Below are 18,181 nucleotides of genomic sequence, written 5' to 3' on the forward strand. Positions count from 1 at the left end.
ACAAAGGGAGCCAGGGAACATGTGCAAGGGGCAAAGGGCATGTTGCTCCATACGGACTCAGCTTTTATGTGTATCCTGCTGCCAAGCCACCAGATATTTTAACTGAGCTGCTACATAATATTGATGAAAATTAGGAACTGCCATCCTCCCACCCATCCCGACCCCTAAGCTGAAACATGGTCAGTCTGCTCACCCTGGGAGGTTTGTGTTTCCATTTATATTGAAATATTCTCCCGTGCAAAGATCGGAAAAAGTTATCTGGCAACACTATTGGGAGTGCTACAAATAAATACAATAGTTTAGGCAACACCATCATCTTGATAGCATGTACCCTGCCCAGCGCGAATGCAAAATGGGGGAGGGATAGTTTGCCTCATATAAAGCTCCCCAGCTGGCTGCGAGGTAAACACCCAGATATTTTAGGGATTTGGGAGCCCATTGGAATGAATAGTGCGATCGTATCCAAGAGACACCATCTAGATCTAGGGAAATATTTAGTCCCTTCTTTTTGACTGCTCAATTCCCCCTCTCAGTTCTTTTCTCTGTCTTGGAGTTGTCTTGAATTCTGCCCTTTCCTTCCATTCCCAAGTTTCCTTGGTTCTGCATGATTTTTTGTCTCTGTCATATCTGGTCTATTGCTACATTTCGGGATTTCTCTGTTACATACCTTAATGCATTTGTCATATTGCACTTAGACTATTGCAGTGTGGTTTATGCTGGTCTTCCTGTTTCCTAACTTCACCATTTACAGACCTTCCAGAACACAGCTGTTTTCTTCCTCTGTAAGGCCCTCAGTTATGAGTCTGTTAGTCCGCTTTTATCCTCTCTTCATTGGTTACTTGTAAAATTTCATCATCCATGGTTCAAAATTGTATGCATTACACATAAAGCCCTTAATTCCGGTTCTCCATTCTGTCTTTCCTCACTCATCATTCCGTACACCCCCAGTAGCGCTGTCTGTTCTCTTACATAGTAACATAGTAGATGACGGCAGAAAAAGACCTGCACGGTCCATCCAGTCTGCCCAACAAGATAACTCATATTTGCTGCTTTTTGTGTATACCCTACTTTGATTTGTACCTGTGCTCTTCAGGGCACAGACCGTATAAGTCTGCCCAACACCATCCCCACCTCCCAACCACCAGCCCCGCCTCCCAACCCCGGCTCCGGCACAGACCGTACAAGTCTGTCCAGCACTATCCCCGCCTCCCAACCACCAGTCCCGCTGCCCACCACCGGCCCTGGCACAGACCGTACAAGTCTGTCCAGCACTATCCCCGCCTCCCAACCACCAGCCCCGCCTCCCGATCCTGACTAAGCTCCTGAGGATCCATTCCTTTGGCACAGGATTCCTTTATGCTTATCCCACGCATGTTTGAATTCCGTTACTGTTTTCATTTCCACCACCTCCCGCGGGAGGGCATTCCAAGCATCCACTACTCTCTCCGTGAAAAAATACTTCCTGACATTTTTCTTGAGTCTGCCCCCCTTCAATCTCATTTCATGTCCTCTCGTTCTACCACCTTCCCATCTCCGGAAAAGGTTCGTTTGCGGATTAATACCTTTCAAATATTTGAACGTCTGTTTCATAACACCCCTGTTTCTCCTTTCCTCCAGAGTATACATGTTTAGTTCAGCAAATCTCTCCTCATACGTCTTGTAACGCAAATCCCATACCATTCTCGTAGCTTTTCTTTGCACCGCTTCAATTCTTTTTACATCCTTAACAAGATACGGCCTCCAAAACTGAACACAATACTCCAGGTGGGGCCTCACCAACTCTTGACTCCCATCGCCTTGTCCTTCCTTCCCCTAAACAGGCACATTATGAAACTACCTGTCACCCGGCTTTTTACTTCCTGGTCCATAAACTGTGAAATGATCTCCACCCCCATGCTCCGTTCAGAACTCTCATTTCCACGTTTCAAGTCCCTTCTAAATACCCACTTTTTCACTTTGGTTTTTAGTTTTTCTCTGGCAAGGTAACAACTGCTGATTGGCCTTCTTGGCAGTGTTTCAGTTTTACTGCTGTAAGGTGTTCTTGGATGTTTGAGTTCGTCTTGTTGACTTTGGTGTTCCTTTTATTTGATTTTATTATTTTATTGATTTTATGAACCGCTATGACCTTTTAGCTAGAAGTGGTGGTATATTACCAAATAAACATATTTCAGACTTGTCATAATTAAGCTTGAACCCCGAGACATGATCATATGTCTCCAAGGGCTCAACCACTCCTGGAAGGGACTCTCGGGTAACCCAGGGTTAGAAGCACATCATCTTCAAATAATATCTTGTTCACAAAGCCCCCACTAGGAACACCCTGAATGTCAGCTCAGTTTCCATAATCATTGAGGCAAAGGGCTCCATAGCTAGGGCAAATAAAAGAGGAGAGAAAACACATCCCTGTCTAGTGCCTCTAGCCAGCTTAAAGCTGTCCCCATAGGCTCTATTGATTTGAATACTGGACAGGGATTTAGTATAAATAGTTTTCACCAAGAGAGGAAGTGCCCAGAGACTCCCCCAGGAGTAAGAGTGTGAAGAAGGAAAGGCCACGACACCCAATCAAAGGGCCCTTACCAGTTTCAAGATCCAGGTTATTCTAGCCAACCTCCACGAGTGGGGAAACTTATCTCCATCCTGTAGGCTATTGAACATATGCGTTAAAGATTTCACCAGCAGCCCAAGAAAACATTTGTAGAAGAGGTTGGTGAACCCATCCAGATCCAGCGCTTTACCCAGAGGTTGTGCTTTAATACCCTGTAGGGTCTCATCTTTCTTAATGGGCGCCGACAGTATATCTGCCTCCACAGGTGTCAAGTGAGGCAAATCCACGCAGCTCAAATAATCATCTATTGCACCCTCATCTGCTGGGGCCTCGGGCATTTAAAGTGTCATAAAATTGAGTGAATACCTTAAGAATTTGTCGGGAATCCCTGTGCTCCACTCTCAGGGAATCTTTGATTATCAGTATGGGGTTCCAGACCTTCCTCCTCTTTAATTTATGAGCCAGTAGCCGGGAAATATTGTTTATTAAAACTTGATTTCCATTACATAGCTTCCCACTATTCCAGAACCTGTGAGATAGTTGTGTCCATCAACCAGCAGGTAGAGATAGAGAACTGAAACTGAGCTGAGACATCTCTCTCTTGGCATCCACTCCAGCTGCTCAGTATGTTCTATCTCCAGCAGGTGAATTTACATGCTTTTCAACCTCTGGTTCTGAGTGATTTGCTCCTGGGGCATTTAGTAAACTGGTCCTCAGCTGACTTTTGCAGGTTGTTTTGAGTCTGCAGAGTCATATCTGGAGGTCTTCAGATCCCCTGTCTCTGGTGCCCCATGAATTTACTTCCTTCCCTTCACCTCTCCCCTGTTTCCTATGGAGCTCAATTTTTCCAGCACAACAACCTTAAAAAAAAAAAAGGAAGGAAAGAGGTGTACTGGAGAGTGTGGGATAGAGTATCAGTCCTGATCCTTTCTCATCTGGGGTAAGACTTCTGGAAACTGTGATTTTGGGGGGTGTAGCTGGAAGTAGTAAGTCCGACTATAGTTTGACTCGGAACTGCTTGTAAGGCTGCAAGTTCTACTTGGTGCAGGGAACGGAACCTGATTCACTGCTTGGGACCAAGTTGTGCTGTGTTTGTGCCAGTTGGGTGAATGGTGAATTCTGTGGAGGCAGTTGTGATACTGCCGCTGTGGGACGTGCTGGCTGGTATTGTGGCATTGCAGTGTGTGCAAGCCAGGAATCCCATTCCCGCAGAGGAAATGTTTGGCAGCATCAGCATCCAAACATGCCGGGGACTTCGGGCTCTTTGGCAGGGCCAGTGCGCAGTTTCTTGCAGGAGAGTTTGGGGAACTGGTGCCATTTTGTTGGGGCCAAATGGCAGTGAGGAGCAGCCTCTGTCTGATCACACGCAGAGCACAACCGCCACTTTACAGCCTAAGAGCTCGACAGAGCCTTCAGCTGAATTGGGGTCTTTGTTTTCTCTGGAGTTTATATTGTTCTATCACCATGCCTATTTATTGAAGCATAGACAGTCTGTTTCAGTTTCTCACTTCACTGCCCCTCCAGCTCCTAAGAGATCTTATTTAGACCTGCAAGAGTGGGCAGATGAGGCCATCTCTGCTTCTTCCTCCTTATCTGATGTGGTCTCAGTCTATTCAGAGGAGCCATCATTGAAGGAGCCATTAGAAGAGGGAGATGATTTGAAAGTACCGAGGTTATTTCATAAAGAGGAGCTCTGTACTCTTATTTCTGAGGCACTGGCAGTGTTTTCCATTGAGGAGCCATCTTCTTCGGCATCAGGAGTTCCATCTTCGTCGTACTTATGATCATGAGGGGACTTAGAGGTCCTTCTAAGGCCTTCCAGATGCATCCAGACATTCAGGACCTGATTACAGCAGAATGGTTCTCACTGGATGTGGGGCTGAGAGTGGGAAAAGCCATGACTCGTCTCTGTTAGTTCCGGAGATGAAAGATAAATTGCAGCTTCCTAGGGTTGACTCCCTTGTTATGACGGTGACTAAGAACATCATTGCCCTAAAAGTCCTACAGGATAGGAAGCTAGAAGGCTTGCTGAAACAAGCTTTTGAAGTGGCCTCTTTGGGCCTTCAGGAGATAAGTGTGCAGCTCGTTTGTGGCAAGAGTATGCCTGAAGTGGCATCAGCAGTCTACAACATAAGACAGGTGCCAAAATGCCCAGCTGGAAGCAGGGCTGGCCTACTTGGCAAAAGCTTTTTATGTCTTTGGCTATCGCGGTGTGTCAGCAACTCTGATTGTGAAATTAGGCAGCTGATGCATTGTCAGTCACGACTGGGCAAGCATTTATTTGGAGAAGATCTAAGTAACTTGGTGAAAGAACTGGGGAAAACTAAACCACAGCAGTGGCTGAAGGATAAGCCAAAAGCCTCTGGTTATCTGTCTTCAGGGGGCTCTCGATTTTGAGACAGCAGACAGTACCAGCCTGGTTGTCAGCAATATGGTCAGAGGTCCTGCTTTTAGGCACACCAGTCTTGCGTAGAAAGGAAATCCTTCTCTCGGTCAGCTAGAGCGCCCAGTGCTTCCAGAGCACATAAAAGACAGGTGCCAAAATGCCCAGCTGGAAGCAGGGCTGGCCTACTTGGCAGAAGCTTTTTATATCTTTGGCTGTCACAGTGTGTTTCGATTTTGAGACAGCAGACAGTACCGGCCTGGTTGTCAGCAACATGGTCAGAGGTCCCTCTTTTAGGCACACCAATCTTGTGTAGAAAGGAAATCCTTCTCTCGGTCAGCTAGAGCGCCTAGTGCTTGCAGAGCACATAAGACAAGCGCCAAAATGCCCAGTTGGAAGCAGGGCTGGCCTACTTGGCAGAAGCTTTTTATGTCTTTGGCTGTCACAGTGTGTCAACTACTCTGATTGTGGCATTAGACAGCAGATGAATTGTCAGTCACATTTAGTTAAACTGCCCTTTCTGGGCAAGTATTTATTTGGAGAAGATCTCAGTAACTTGGTGAAAGAACTGGGGAAAACTAAACCACAGCAGTGGCTGAAGGATAAGCCAAAAGCCTCTGGTCATCTGTCTTCAGGGGGCTCTCGATTTTGAGACAGCAGACAGTACCGGCCTGGTTGTCAGCAGTATGGTCAGAGGTCCCTCTTTTAGGCACACCAATCTTGTGTAGAAAGGAAATCCTCCTCTCGGTCAGCTAGAGCGCCCAGTGCTTCCAGAGCATAGCAGTGATGCAAAGCTGGTTTATTCTTCTCTTCCTCTGGTGGAAGGACATCTTCAGGAGTTTCGTAAGGATGGTCCAATATCGTGTCAGACCAGTGGGTTCTGGATATTCTTCCAGAAGGTTACAAGTTGGAGTTCTCCCACTTGGGGTTGCGCCTCTCTTTTTGCAGTCTCCATGTTGAAACGGAATAAAGGCAGTCACGGTTCAGGCCACTGTAGATTCCTTGCTGGTGCTCCAGGCCATTGTTCCAGTTCCCCAGACCGAACAGGAACAAGGCAGATATTCCGGCTTCTTCATTGTCCCAAGGAAGGAAGGCCCCTTTTGTCCAGTCTTAGATCTTAAAGATCTAAACTGCTACCTCTGAGTGTCCCGCTTTCGCGTGAAAACACAAAGAGCATTCCTAGCCCTGGTTCAAATGGGAGAATTTCTCACTGCTCTCAATCTCAAGGTGGCGCACTTACGTATACCCATATGCTGGGCCGTCACGTTGAATACTGTCAGGCTTATTTTCGAAAGAGAAGGGTGCCCAGTAGCCTAGTGGTTAGTGCAGTGGACTTTGATCCTGGGGAACTGAGTTCGATTCCCACTGCAGATCCATGTGACTCTGGGTTAGTCACTTATTCCTCCATTGCCCCTGGTACAAAATAAGTACCTGAATATATGTAAACCGCTTTGAATGTAGTTGCAAAAACCTCAGAAAGGCGGTATATCAAGTCCCATTTCCCTTTCCCTTCCCTTTCCCATCTTTCGACACAAATCGGAAGATGGGCGTCCTTCTCTCAGGGTCGCCCAAATTGGCATAATCGAAAACTGATTTTGGGAGTCCCCAACTGCTTCCTGTCATGGGATGATCAAAGTTCCTGGGGGCGTGTCGGAGGCATAGTGAAGGCGGGACTGGGGTGTGCCTAACAGATGGGCGTCCTCGAGCGATAATGGAAAAAAGAAGGGCGTCCCTGACAAGCACTTGGGCGACTTGGTCCATTTTTTTCTTACAACTAAGCCTCAAAAAGGTGCCCGAACTGACCAGATGACCACCGGAGGGAATCGGGGATAACCTCCCCTGACTCCCCCAGTGGTCACTAACCACCTCCCACCCCGAAAAAAACAACTTTAAAAACTTTTTTTGCCAGCCTGAAATGTCATACTCAGGTCCATCGCAGCAGTATACAGATCCTGGGGGGTGGGGGTGGGGGAAGAGGTATGTGTGTGTCAGCGGAGGCATAGCAAAGGCGTGGATGTCCTTTCAAACATTTTGGATGTCCTGAACTGCTCCCCCCCCCCCCCCCCCCGGGATGGCCAAATTTCAAGGGAATGGAGGGGAGGAGTGGCCTAGTGGTTAGAGCACCAGTCTTGCAATCCAGAGATGGCCGGTTGAAATCCCACTGCTGCTACTTGTGATCCAAAATCCAAATAAATAAAGGGGGTGTCAGAGGCATAGCAAAGGCATGGACGTCCTTCTCACAGAAACATCGAGGCATGGACGTCCTTCTCACAGAAACATCCACATTTTGGACGTCCTCAACTGCCATCGCAGGGACGGAGGCATAGCGAAGGACGTCCTTCACCCATACTCTTAAAAACAAAAAAGATGTCCCTGACGAGCACTTGGACGTTTTCACCTGGACTTGTATTTTTCTAAGGTTGTAGACTGCTATTATACACGCAGCTTGTCTGCATGTATGAAGCCGTCTTTGACATGCGCAGAGCAGCCACGCATAATGCTTGGCTGCTCTGCACTGGCTTCCCCTCCTTAGGAAGGAAATCATGTGCAAATGAGCTAACAGTTCATTTGCATGCAATTTCCTTCATGCATGCCCATTCCTTTCTGGATTGGTAAGGGAAGGGCTTTTTCCGTTCAGTTAGTGCATCAGTCCACTGCAGTGCCCCCCTAGGGTGCCCAGTTGGTGTCCTGGCATGTCAGGGGGACCAGTGCACTACGAATGCTGGCTCCTCCCATGACCAAATGAGTTGGATTTGGTCGTTTTTGAGATGGGCGTCCTTGGTTTCCATTATCGCTGAAAACCGGGGACAACCATCTGTAAGTTCAACCATCTCAACATTTATGTCGACCGTCTCAAAGGTCAACATAAATGTTGAGATTTGGGCGTACCTGACCGTATTATCGAAACGAAAGATGGACGTCCATCTTGTTTTGATAATACGGGTTTCCCCACCCCTTCGTGAGGACGCCCTCAAGAAAACTTGGGCGCCCTGTTTGATTATGCCCCTCTGAGTGTAATTCTGGTCACTGCATCTCAAAAAAGATGTAGTGGAATTAGAAAAGGTACAGAGAAGGGTGACGAACATGATAAAGGGGATGGCATGACTTCCCAATGAGGAAAGGCTAAAGCTGCTAGGGCTCTTCAGCTTGGTGAAAAGATGGCTGAAGGGAGATATAGAGGTCTATAAAATAATGAATGGAGTGGAATGGGTAGACATGAATCGCTTGTTTACTCTTTCCACAAATACAAGGAGTAGGGGGGCACGCAGTTAGCTTAGTGGTGTTTAAAAAAGGTTTGGATAGCTTCCTAAAAGAAAATTCCATAAGCCATTATTAACATGGATTTGGGGAAAATCCACTTCTTATTTCTAGGATAAGAAGCATAAAATGTATTATACTGTTTTGGGATCTTCCCAGTTACTTGTAACCTGGATTGGCCACTGTTCGAAGCAGGATGCTGGGCTTGATGGATCTTCAGTCTGTCCCGTATGGCAACACTTATGTACTTAGGCCTTTGCCCTTGGGTCTTGCCACAGCTCCAGCAACGTTTACCAAGGTTATGGTGCTGGTGGTGGCCTTGCATCAGTGCTATGGAATCAGAGTTCACCCATCTTGATGACTGACTTATTTGTACGTTGTCCTATTTTTGCAGAGATTCCTCAGGTTAGTTCCAATCAGTTCAGAATATTTATTTATTTATTTATAACATTTATACCCCACATTTTCCCACCCGTTGGCAGGCTCAATGTGGCTAACATCAGTCCGTGAAGGCAATCGCCAATCCGGTAAACAAACAAATGAACTATAGTAAGGTGAATAGGAAGGATAGTAATTACAAGGTACGAGGGAAAAGAGGGGAAGGGTAATAGAGTCCATCAGGTCCATAAGTTAGTTGTATTCCAGGAATTATGGATTTAAGACGGGTCCATTACGGTAAGCCTTTCCAAATAAGCTGGTCTTAAGAGATTTTCTGAGGTTCAGATGATCATGAATAGTTTTCACAGATTTAGGTAATTTAGGTAATATGGCAATTTGCCTGCTTTATCACGCCAAAATATTTGACAAGAGTATCACCTCTTATGTCTCACCACTGGCTTCCCGTCTCCTTTAGAATGTGCTATAAGATCTTCTAACTTTCAAAGCCTTGTTCCTTAGTACTCCGTCCTGTCTTTTGGCCCCAACCATCACTTACATTCCCACTCAGATCTTACTCTCCTTAAATAGCCACCGTCTGAGTTTGCGCAACATGAACAAACCAGGCATTGTGCTTTCTTTTTCCTGGCTCTGTTTACCTGAAATAGTACTCCTCCTTTCATTTGCAGTGAGCTATCTTTACCCAAATTCAAAATGTTTATTAAAACATGGATGTTCTCTCAAGCCTTTGGCGTCTAGTGTGATGTGGTTTAAACATGGTGTCTCTGAGTCCCCCTAGTAGCATGTTTTGCTCTTGTGAAAAAAAATTTTTTCCCCTTCCATTTATCTGCTGTTTTTCCTATTCTAGACTATGCAAAAAAATAAATTTCTCTCCTATAAATTGAATTGTAGTTCCTCTTTCCTTTTTCAAAACTTCTGTAATTTTAAATTGTACACTTTCTTGTTCCACTTGCCAATTTTGTGTGGTATTGCAAATAAATAAACCATAGTGTGGTGGTGATGGACAATGTTGTCTGTCTTTTGCAGTCAGTAACACAATGGGAGGTGGTGACAACGGATGCCAGCAATTTGGGTTGGGGAGCTCATTATAAGTTTATCTGGCATAGGGCACCTGGACAGAACAGGAGTTTCAGTGTTTGATAAATCACTTGGAGCTCAGGGCTGTGCAGAATGCCTTACATGACTTTGCTCCCTTTCTGGTGGAGAACCCTAGTCCGAGTTTTCTCCACCAATGTGATGGTGGTAGCTTATATCAACAAGCAAGGTGGATCCTGTAGCTGTCCGATGGTGGTGGAGGCAGCCTCTCTCAGTTGGGCACAGAAAAATCTTCTCTGCTTTTTGGCAGCTCATGTCACTGGGTCCTTGAATGTGAGGCGGACTTTCTCAGCAGGCATTCCTTGGACCCGGGAGGGTGTGGAGGACGTTCGAGATCTGGTGTTCTGAGTGCAGGCTTTATCCCTTCTCTGCTCCGAATGTGTATATCCTAGCATTTCTCCAAGCAGGTCTTCAGAAAGGATTGGTGTTGGGATCTCTAAAAGTTCAGGTTGCAGCTTTGGCCTGTGTGAGGGACTGACTACAGAAAACGTCTCTTGCGGCTCACCCATATTTCGTTTGATTCTTCTGGGGAGCCTCTTGTGGCCTCCCTTTTGTACATCTTGTCCAGAGTGGAACCTTAATTTAATATTTCAGGCACTTCAGAAGCCTTTTTTTTGAGCCACTCCATAAGGCCTCCTTGAAAGATTTTATGCCAAAGACCGTATTCTTGGTTCATGTTGCATCGGCACATAGGGTTTTGGAGCTTCAAGCTCTCTTGTCAGGATCCCTTTCTTCTCTTTTCGGAAGCAGGGGTCTCTCTGCACACGGTTCCTGCCTTTCATCCAAAAGTGGCATCAGCATTTCATCTCGATCAATCTGTGGAGCTTCCATCCCTTTTCAGAGAGGACAAAGAGACTCAGTATTTTTCCTTCAAGCTTTTCAATGTGCGTAGAGTCCTCATTAGATATCTGGAAGTCACAAATGACTTTTGCAAAGTGGACAGACTGTGCTTTCTAGTAAACAGAAGATTGGCCTCATGGCTTCCAAGCCCACAAATGGCTGAAGGAGACTATTGCGTCAGCTTATTTTCTTGCGGGGAAGCAGGTTCCTCAATCTTTGTGGGCTCATTCTACAAGGTGTACAGCAACATCCTGGGCTGAGACTACCTTACTGTCTCCAGTGGATATTTGCAAGGCAGTGACGTGGTTGATTCTGCATACCTGTGCCAAGCATTACAGGGTGGATGTTGCAGAGAGCTTGGAAGCCAGTTTTGGGGCTTTGGTCCTTAGGATGTCAGCGCCAGGATACCATTTATTCTAGGGATTGCTTTTGAAAATCCCACAGGTTTTGGAATAGTGGGAAGCTACATAATGGAAAGAGAAATTAGGTCTTACCTGATAATTTTCTCTCCATCCCTCTATTCCAGAGGCCCGCCTGAGGTTTCTGAGATGTTTAGTTGGTGCAAAGCAATGGGTCAAAGAATGTCTGTCACCTTGCATGGTGCTTTCTCCATATCTCTTGTTCTCTACAAGTTGTCCAAAGATAGAGAGAGATCCACACATACTTGCTTGTCTGGTTAGTGTTAGGTTAGTTGTTTAAGGTTGTTGTGTTTATTCTGAGTTTCTCTTTACTGGTTTTCTACGTAAATATTGAGGAGCTGGAGTGAATACTAAGAGAGATATGTCTCAGCTCAGTTTTCAGTTCTCTATATCTATCTGCTGGTTGATGGCCACAACAATCCCACAGGTTCTGAAATACTGGGAATGACTAATGGAAATAAAATTATCAGGTAAGACCTAATTTCTCCTTTGCTCTGCCCTTCACCCTATAAACACTGTGCTGAATGGGGTAGGATGCGGTGGCGTAGCAAGGAGGGCTGCCACCTGGGGTGGTTCGCTGTTGCACTCCCCCCGGGTGCAGCACGATGACACCCCCCCTCGGCGCATCAACACCCCCCCCCTCGACCCAGTGCCTACCCTCCTCAGCTCCCTCCAACCAGCTCCTGCACCCTACCTTTAAAGAAATTTCGGAAGACGTGGAGAGGCGCAGCGCCTCGCGCCTGCATGTAAAAGAAGCGTGGATCGTCATCGGGCCTTCCCTCACGCTGTCTGTCCCGCCCTTGCGGAAATAGGAAGTTGCATCAGCGGAGGGCGGGACAGACAGCGTGAGGGAAGGCCCGATGACGATCCACGCTTCTTTTACATGCAGGCGCGAGGCACTGCGCCTCGCCTCTCCAGGGCTTCCGAAATTTCTTTAAAGGTAGGGTGCGGGAGCTGGAGGGAGCTGAGGAGGGTAGGCACTGGTTGGGGGGGGGTGTCATTGTGCTGCATCTGGGGGGGGGGGAGCTGGCAGGGAGCACCCCCCCCCCTGAGCTGACACCCGGGGTGGACCGCCCCTCCCCCCCTTCCTACGCCACTGGTAGGATGAATTCCTTTTTTAGAGGAATCCCAAGAGAAACAAAGGAGATGATTTAAAAAAAAAAAAAAGCCAAAACTTTTGAAATTGTTTTGTTTTATTGCATTGCTTGTATTCAATAAAAAGATTTATAAACATTAAAAAAAAAAAGCCAAAATACCGACATCTGAAACTGAGATAAAATATGTATTTTCATGTTAAATGGATACCCCGAGTAGCTTAATAAAGAGCATATGTAAAGTATATGACATTTATTAGGGTTTTATGGCTTCTACTAATCCTACGTTTTTCCTTTTGTCATTAGGGTGGAATTTCAGAACAAATTTTACACCGGTGCAGGATACAAATTTACACCTTTCTCCTTCAGACACATGTCTCTATATATTGATGAGGATGACATTGTATGACCTGGCTGCTCTAAGAACATTAATTCTTCAGCACTGTATGAAGTTGAATCATGTGACAAGGTCTTACTGATGTAGTGTGTGGCATCAAGGGTCTGTTTCTCATGCATTGTTATAATGCAGCCAGATAATTTTGTAGTATGCATCTCCATTAAAAACAATTATATATTTTTATACCCCTTAATTCTCTTTTCCACACACAGCACAGAAAAGTTCTTGTGCGCAAAACTAATGGATCAATATGTTGGGATTAGAAATAAAATTATTTATTTTTGCCTATTTTGAGAATTGGTAAATGAATTCTTTCCAGCAAACAGGGTATCCTTTTTAAGTTATTTTCAAAAGCTGTGACATCTCAACTTGAAATCTTAATTGTTTTCAAATATACTTTTCATCTCTGAGGATAAGTGGTAAAGCCATTGTGTGACTCCTTAAAGAGTTCTTTGCATCTTTGTGACATCTTTACCATGAGACTGATATTCTCCTTTTGCAACAGGTTTTCTTTTCTGTCCTTTGACACTCCTAAGGGGCCCTTTTACCATACCGCAGTAAAATTTGCAGTTAATGCAGCTTAATTTGGGGCTTTACCACACAGTAGCTGCAAATTTAATGTGGCACCTATGCGGGGCACCCCCCAGTATTTTCCATTGCAGGTTGTGCTTTACCATTCACAAGAATGCGTAGTACCTGCTCCTAAACCTCCTGTTTAGGAGGTGGTAAATGGTCCCGCATTAAGTCCATGTTAGCATGCAGTAAGTGCAGCGTGTTATTTGCCAAACATTTTCCATGCCTACTGTACACCAGTGCCACACCTCCTGACACAAAAAGCACTTAACTGCTAAATTCCCGCAAAACCCTTTAACGTGGCTTTGCGCTAGCAGTTACCACACAGTAAACCACGTGTTTGTGCTTAATGTAGTTTAGTAAAAGGGCTCTAAATTTGAATAAAAGATTCAGAATAATCTTAGATAAATGACCAACATGTCATGTTAAGGAACTGATATTTTAATACTGGACTAAATATTGTTTGAAATGGGTCTTTTTTGTATCTATTTTTATATCTAAATGTAAATAATGCAGTAAGAGCCTTGAAATGATTTTTTTCCCCCTTTCAGATATTTTTTAAAATAAAGACTAATTGCCCTTATTCCTTTTCATCTGCTTGTCTTGCATCATTTAAGGTGAAATTTTTTAAGTAGTCTATGAGGTATCACTAACCTTGGGGACATCTATGTATCCATGAATAGTACCTTAAATCCTGGTTTTTTTTTTTAATATGTTTATTGATAACTTGGCATTCGTTTACATTTTATCCAAATATAATGGGAACTCATAAGATTGTAGACAGTGCTGAATTATCAAATATACTTTTTATATAAGTTATTTTGTATATTCTCCCCACCCTAAATATTAGTCCAGTAAGCCTGGATTTAGTGGGTTCCTTAACCAAATCTGGGACATTTACATACTTTATCCCCCTGAGAGAGTCACAGGCAATGAATCTCTGACATAGCATAGAGTTAACCGTTAAAAATCCAGCTACACACTCTATTCGACATTGCAGCCCACACCGGTTCCCATATCATCTGGAATTTCTTCCATCTGTATGGTTGGGTCCAGCCCATCGTGCAATGTTCCTGTACCATTATAACATATAATAGATTGAGCCATTGTGTGACATTAGGTGGAGAGTGGTTTCTTCATTGCACCAGAACAACTTTCAATGCAGGAAGAAACATATAATGCATTTTAGAAGGCTTCTGGGTGATACAGAATAATCGAGTTGTGGGACAGATGGGAAATGTAAACCCAATATTTTAAAAATCTTATAAGGAACTCCCCCCCCCCCCCCCCCCCCCCCAAAAAAAAAGGTTGATTAGCTTGAGGTGAGGCGAGGCAGAAAGGGCGGAGCCTGGAGTTGGCGGTGATGGAGAAGGGTACTGAAAGGAGGGATTTGTCTAGAGAGCGGAGGTTACGAGTAGGAACGTAAGGGGAGATGAGGGTAGAGAGGTAAGGAGGGGCTGCAGATCGAGTGCATTTGTAGGTTAGTAGGAGAAGCTTACTCCCCCTACTTACTGTTGCTGGGCGATGGGGATTTCTCCCTTGGTATGCAGGGCATGGGTTATGACTGGGGACGGAAAGGAGTATCTTAGTTTATATGTTTGAGACATTGCAAAGTAAATATGGATTAATGGACAGAAATATTAAATACCAATATAGTCAGCTTAGGCATTATGTACAATCCCTTGTGGATTGTTATCCACAAGTACGGATAACACCTGACTGCATAATATTGGCCACAAGAAGGTTCTTAAAGGATTAATAGGGAAATATTATGGAGAGTTTATGAATAAGTTTCCAGTAGCTCCCTTACAACATACCATTCAGAAGTGGGCCTGTCCCTAACCTTACTGCTAGTTGAACTCTTTGCAATATTCTAATGGCTGTAGCTCATATCTCATTCAGTAGAACATGGTAATAGTTAAGTTGACTAATAACGAGGAAGTTGATAAGGATTCTGAGAGCAGTTTCGGTACAGAAATGAATTCTGGCCAGGTGGATGGATGTATATCCTCACTACTATTCTCTTTCCCTTCACACATGGAATTTCTATTCATAAAAATTCCACATTGCAATGTCTTTCCTGCAGAATATTTATTCTGTTTTGACTGAATGCCCTCTTGAATATATATCACCACCCTACCATTGTGATATAATTTCTACCCTGGTATCTTTAATCTGCCTGCTGTCCCTAAAAGTCATATGGTTTACTTTTGCCTTTATTGCAACCTCTCTATCAGGATACCCTAACTTCCCTGTTAGTAACCTTCAAAGATACCTTACTCTGAGTGTTGTGCTCCTGAGCAATTGTTGGCTTTTCCCCAGCTTCTAGTGTAAAAGCTGTACTATCTCCTTTTTAAACGTTAGTGATAGCAGTCTGATTCCAACACGGTTAAAGTGGAGCCCGTTTTGTTGGATTAGGCTCCCCCTGCTTTAGAATGTTGCTCAGTTCTAACAAATCTAAATTCCTCTTCCCTGCACCATTGTCTCGCCTATGCATCGAGGCTCCAGAGCTCTGCCTGGCTCTTGGGTTCTGCATGTGCAATGAGAGCATTTTTGAAATACTCTGGATGTTTTGGATTTTAACTTTCTTCTAAATTTGGCCTCCAGAACCTCCCTCCTGGTCTTGCCTATACCAAAACAGCTGGCTCTCCAGAACTGTGTCAAACCTTGGTGATGTGTGAGATCCACCACCTTATCACCAGGCAGGCAAGTAACCAATGATCCTTATCCCACCAACCACCCAGCTATATCTATGTGCCTAATGATCAAATCTCCAACTAAAACAACTACCCTAACTCTTCCCTCCTCCTGGGCAGAAGCCCCTGGTGACACATTTTGTGTGAGAAGATATTACATTCCCTAGAGGGCAGGTCCTGGCTATAGGATTATTTCTTGCCTTTTCAGATAATGCTCTCCTTTCAGGTGACCTCCCTGCTTCGAGGCAGCAGAGACGTTTCTAAACTGGAGGTGGGATGTCTGTCCTGTAGATCTCTTCTATATACGTCTCTGCTTCAGCTCCTCCAAGTTTGCTGCTCTAGCCTCCAGAGAAATTAGATTTGTTCTCTGAGAACTGGAAGCTCTTTGCACTGAGTGCACACATACTGTACAATGTCTCACCAATTAAGAGAGAAAGTGCAAGGGTATAAGGCACCATAGATGAACCTTCAGCCTTATCCTCCCACCCACCCCCAATTAACTTTCAGGCCCCTAATCTGCCCCCTAAAACATCATGCTTTTAAGTATTAAACTTTGTTGTTTGTGTTTACATCACACAATCACAAATAATGAAAGCAATTTCCAAAAGTCATTTATCCAATAAATGGGCTATTTGAAAATTGCCCTTTTTTTTTATAGTTCTTTTGGGGGGGGGGGGGGGGGGGAAGTTGTCAGATGCCCTAGATGACCATCTAGTCTTGCCCTGGGTGGGCGTGAAGGACTCCTGCGGTGCTAATGTGCAGCCAGGGGCCCCACAGATTTTGTCCTGGCCCCCTCTACTTTCGACCCCTCTGCTGACCCTCCCCTGCCGCCACCGCAAGGTACTTTTGCTGGAGAGGGGTCCTCAACCCCCTGCCAGCCTTAGTCTTCTTCAGCGCCGGTCTCCAGCGCGTTCGCTGATCTGTGCTGTGAGTCCTGACGTCCAGTACGTTCCTTTAAGTGAAACCCATGCAGGACGTCAGGACTCACAGCACAGATCAGCAAATGCGCCGGAGACCGGCGCTGAAGACTAGAGCTGGCGGGGGTTGGGGACCCCCGCCAGCAAAGGTACCTTGCGGTGGGGGGGGGGGGGGTGGTCTAAAATGTGCCCCCCCCCCCACCTCGGGCTCTGGACCCCTCTCCAGCCGAGGTCTGGCTACGTCCCTGCGTGGCAGGATTTATTTTTCAGCAATTAAGTGATCTGAAGATCAAATCCCCTGGGTCTGAGTAATTGCAAACAAGATGTATGCTCTGATTGGTGGGTCTGGGACCGATAGTATAGCTTTATGTTAGGTGGCCGCTGTCATTAAAAAATACGATTTCTGCTCTGGATTGTAGAGTTAGTGTGAAGTGTGGTCTTTAGAAACCACTTGTTTAACTTGCTGTTTTATTCGTTTGTTTGGTTTGTGCTAAATAAAGGAATTTTTGGATGTTTTCGGGTCATATTGGATGGGAAACAAAGCCAATAACGCTGCCAGTTCTCCGTTGTTTTCTAAATGTTCAGCACATCTTTATTCATTTGTCATAGGCGCCAAGAACGGCTGTACCGAGCTCAGATGTCAACTATTCAACTCCTTTTAGTACTAAATCTTCACCGCCTTAGTTTTTTTTTCTATTTTTATGACTTCGATTTTTGACATAATTGCAGTTAGAAGTCACCAGTGCACTAGACACGTCTCCGAATCCACATGACTTTCACAAACCAGCCTAATCAAACGTCTTCCTTGGTTAGAACAGGCGCACGCTCGACTTCCCCATTCACGCGAAGCCTGGCTCCACCCATTCCGCCCCGCACCTCCTCTCTCCAAAGGACGCGGTTGCTATAGTGACGTACATCTGTCTCTGCCGGTGCTTGCGAGAGGAAAATGGCGAGGGAGGCAGAATCCTCTACAGCGCTCTATGACCTCCGCCTGGAGTGGATCCGGGATCGGGTATACGCCGCCTACAGCATCTACGACCCCTCTTGTTTCATGGAATTGTTGAACAAGGATGACGGGCAGCCCGAGCGGCTGATCCTGCAGTTCCTCAACGAGTGCTCGGAGGAGGAAGGCTACTCCGCCCTAATTTTCTTTAAACGCCTTATAGAGGAAGAGGTGGAGGTGGAAGTAGCAGTAGGTGAGAGTATGTGTACCAGCTCTGAAGGTGCAAACTGCTAGATCCAGTCCTGGATGTATCGTCACTGCGTGCAAGGGACTTGCAGTCTTGCATTATTTATTAGGGATTGCAATTGGGAAATCAGAACTACAAGCCCCTGCATGCAATGGGGTAAACCCAGAACTGGATCTGCGTTTCCAAATGAAGCTGGATCCAGTTGGCAACCTTAGATGGATCTGTGCATTATGCTGATAAAAGCAATTGGGAAATGGAAACTGCCTCCCTTTTTTTAAATAGTTCAATATTTGTTATCTATATATATAAAACTCACCCTCAACGTTCTATTGTCTGCTGACGTCACTGAAGCCAAGGTTCGTATGTTCGAAGCTCTGA

At 45.3% G+C, this 18,181-nt stretch overlaps 2 protein-coding genes across 2 annotated transcripts in view; both read left to right on the top strand.

The window, feature by feature from the left end:
• The window catches only part of ATP6V0A2 (ATPase H+ transporting V0 subunit a2), an 83,448-nt gene extending 69,876 nt beyond the window's left edge, over window positions 1–13,572 (top strand). The window contains exon 20 of the mRNA XM_030217665.1: window positions 12,337–13,572. Coding sequence (XP_030073525.1) covers window positions 12,337–12,439 — 103 coding nt within the window. The 3' untranslated portion in view covers window positions 12,440–13,572. The remainder of the gene's footprint in view (window positions 1–12,336) is intronic.
• A 3,987-nt stretch (window positions 13,573–17,559) lies between these two features.
• The window catches only part of DNAH10 (dynein axonemal heavy chain 10), a 327,414-nt gene continuing 326,792 nt past the window's right edge, over window positions 17,560–18,181 (top strand). The window contains exon 1 of the mRNA XM_030218355.1: window positions 17,560–17,809. Within this exon, the coding sequence (XP_030074215.1) occupies window positions 17,560–17,809 (250 nt within the window). The remainder of the gene's footprint in view (window positions 17,810–18,181) is intronic.

Source organism: Microcaecilia unicolor, chromosome 11 (assembly GCF_901765095.1).
Source record: "Microcaecilia unicolor chromosome 11, aMicUni1.1, whole genome shotgun sequence".
NCBI classification, from domain to species: Eukaryota; Metazoa; Chordata; class Amphibia; order Gymnophiona; family Siphonopidae; genus Microcaecilia; species Microcaecilia unicolor.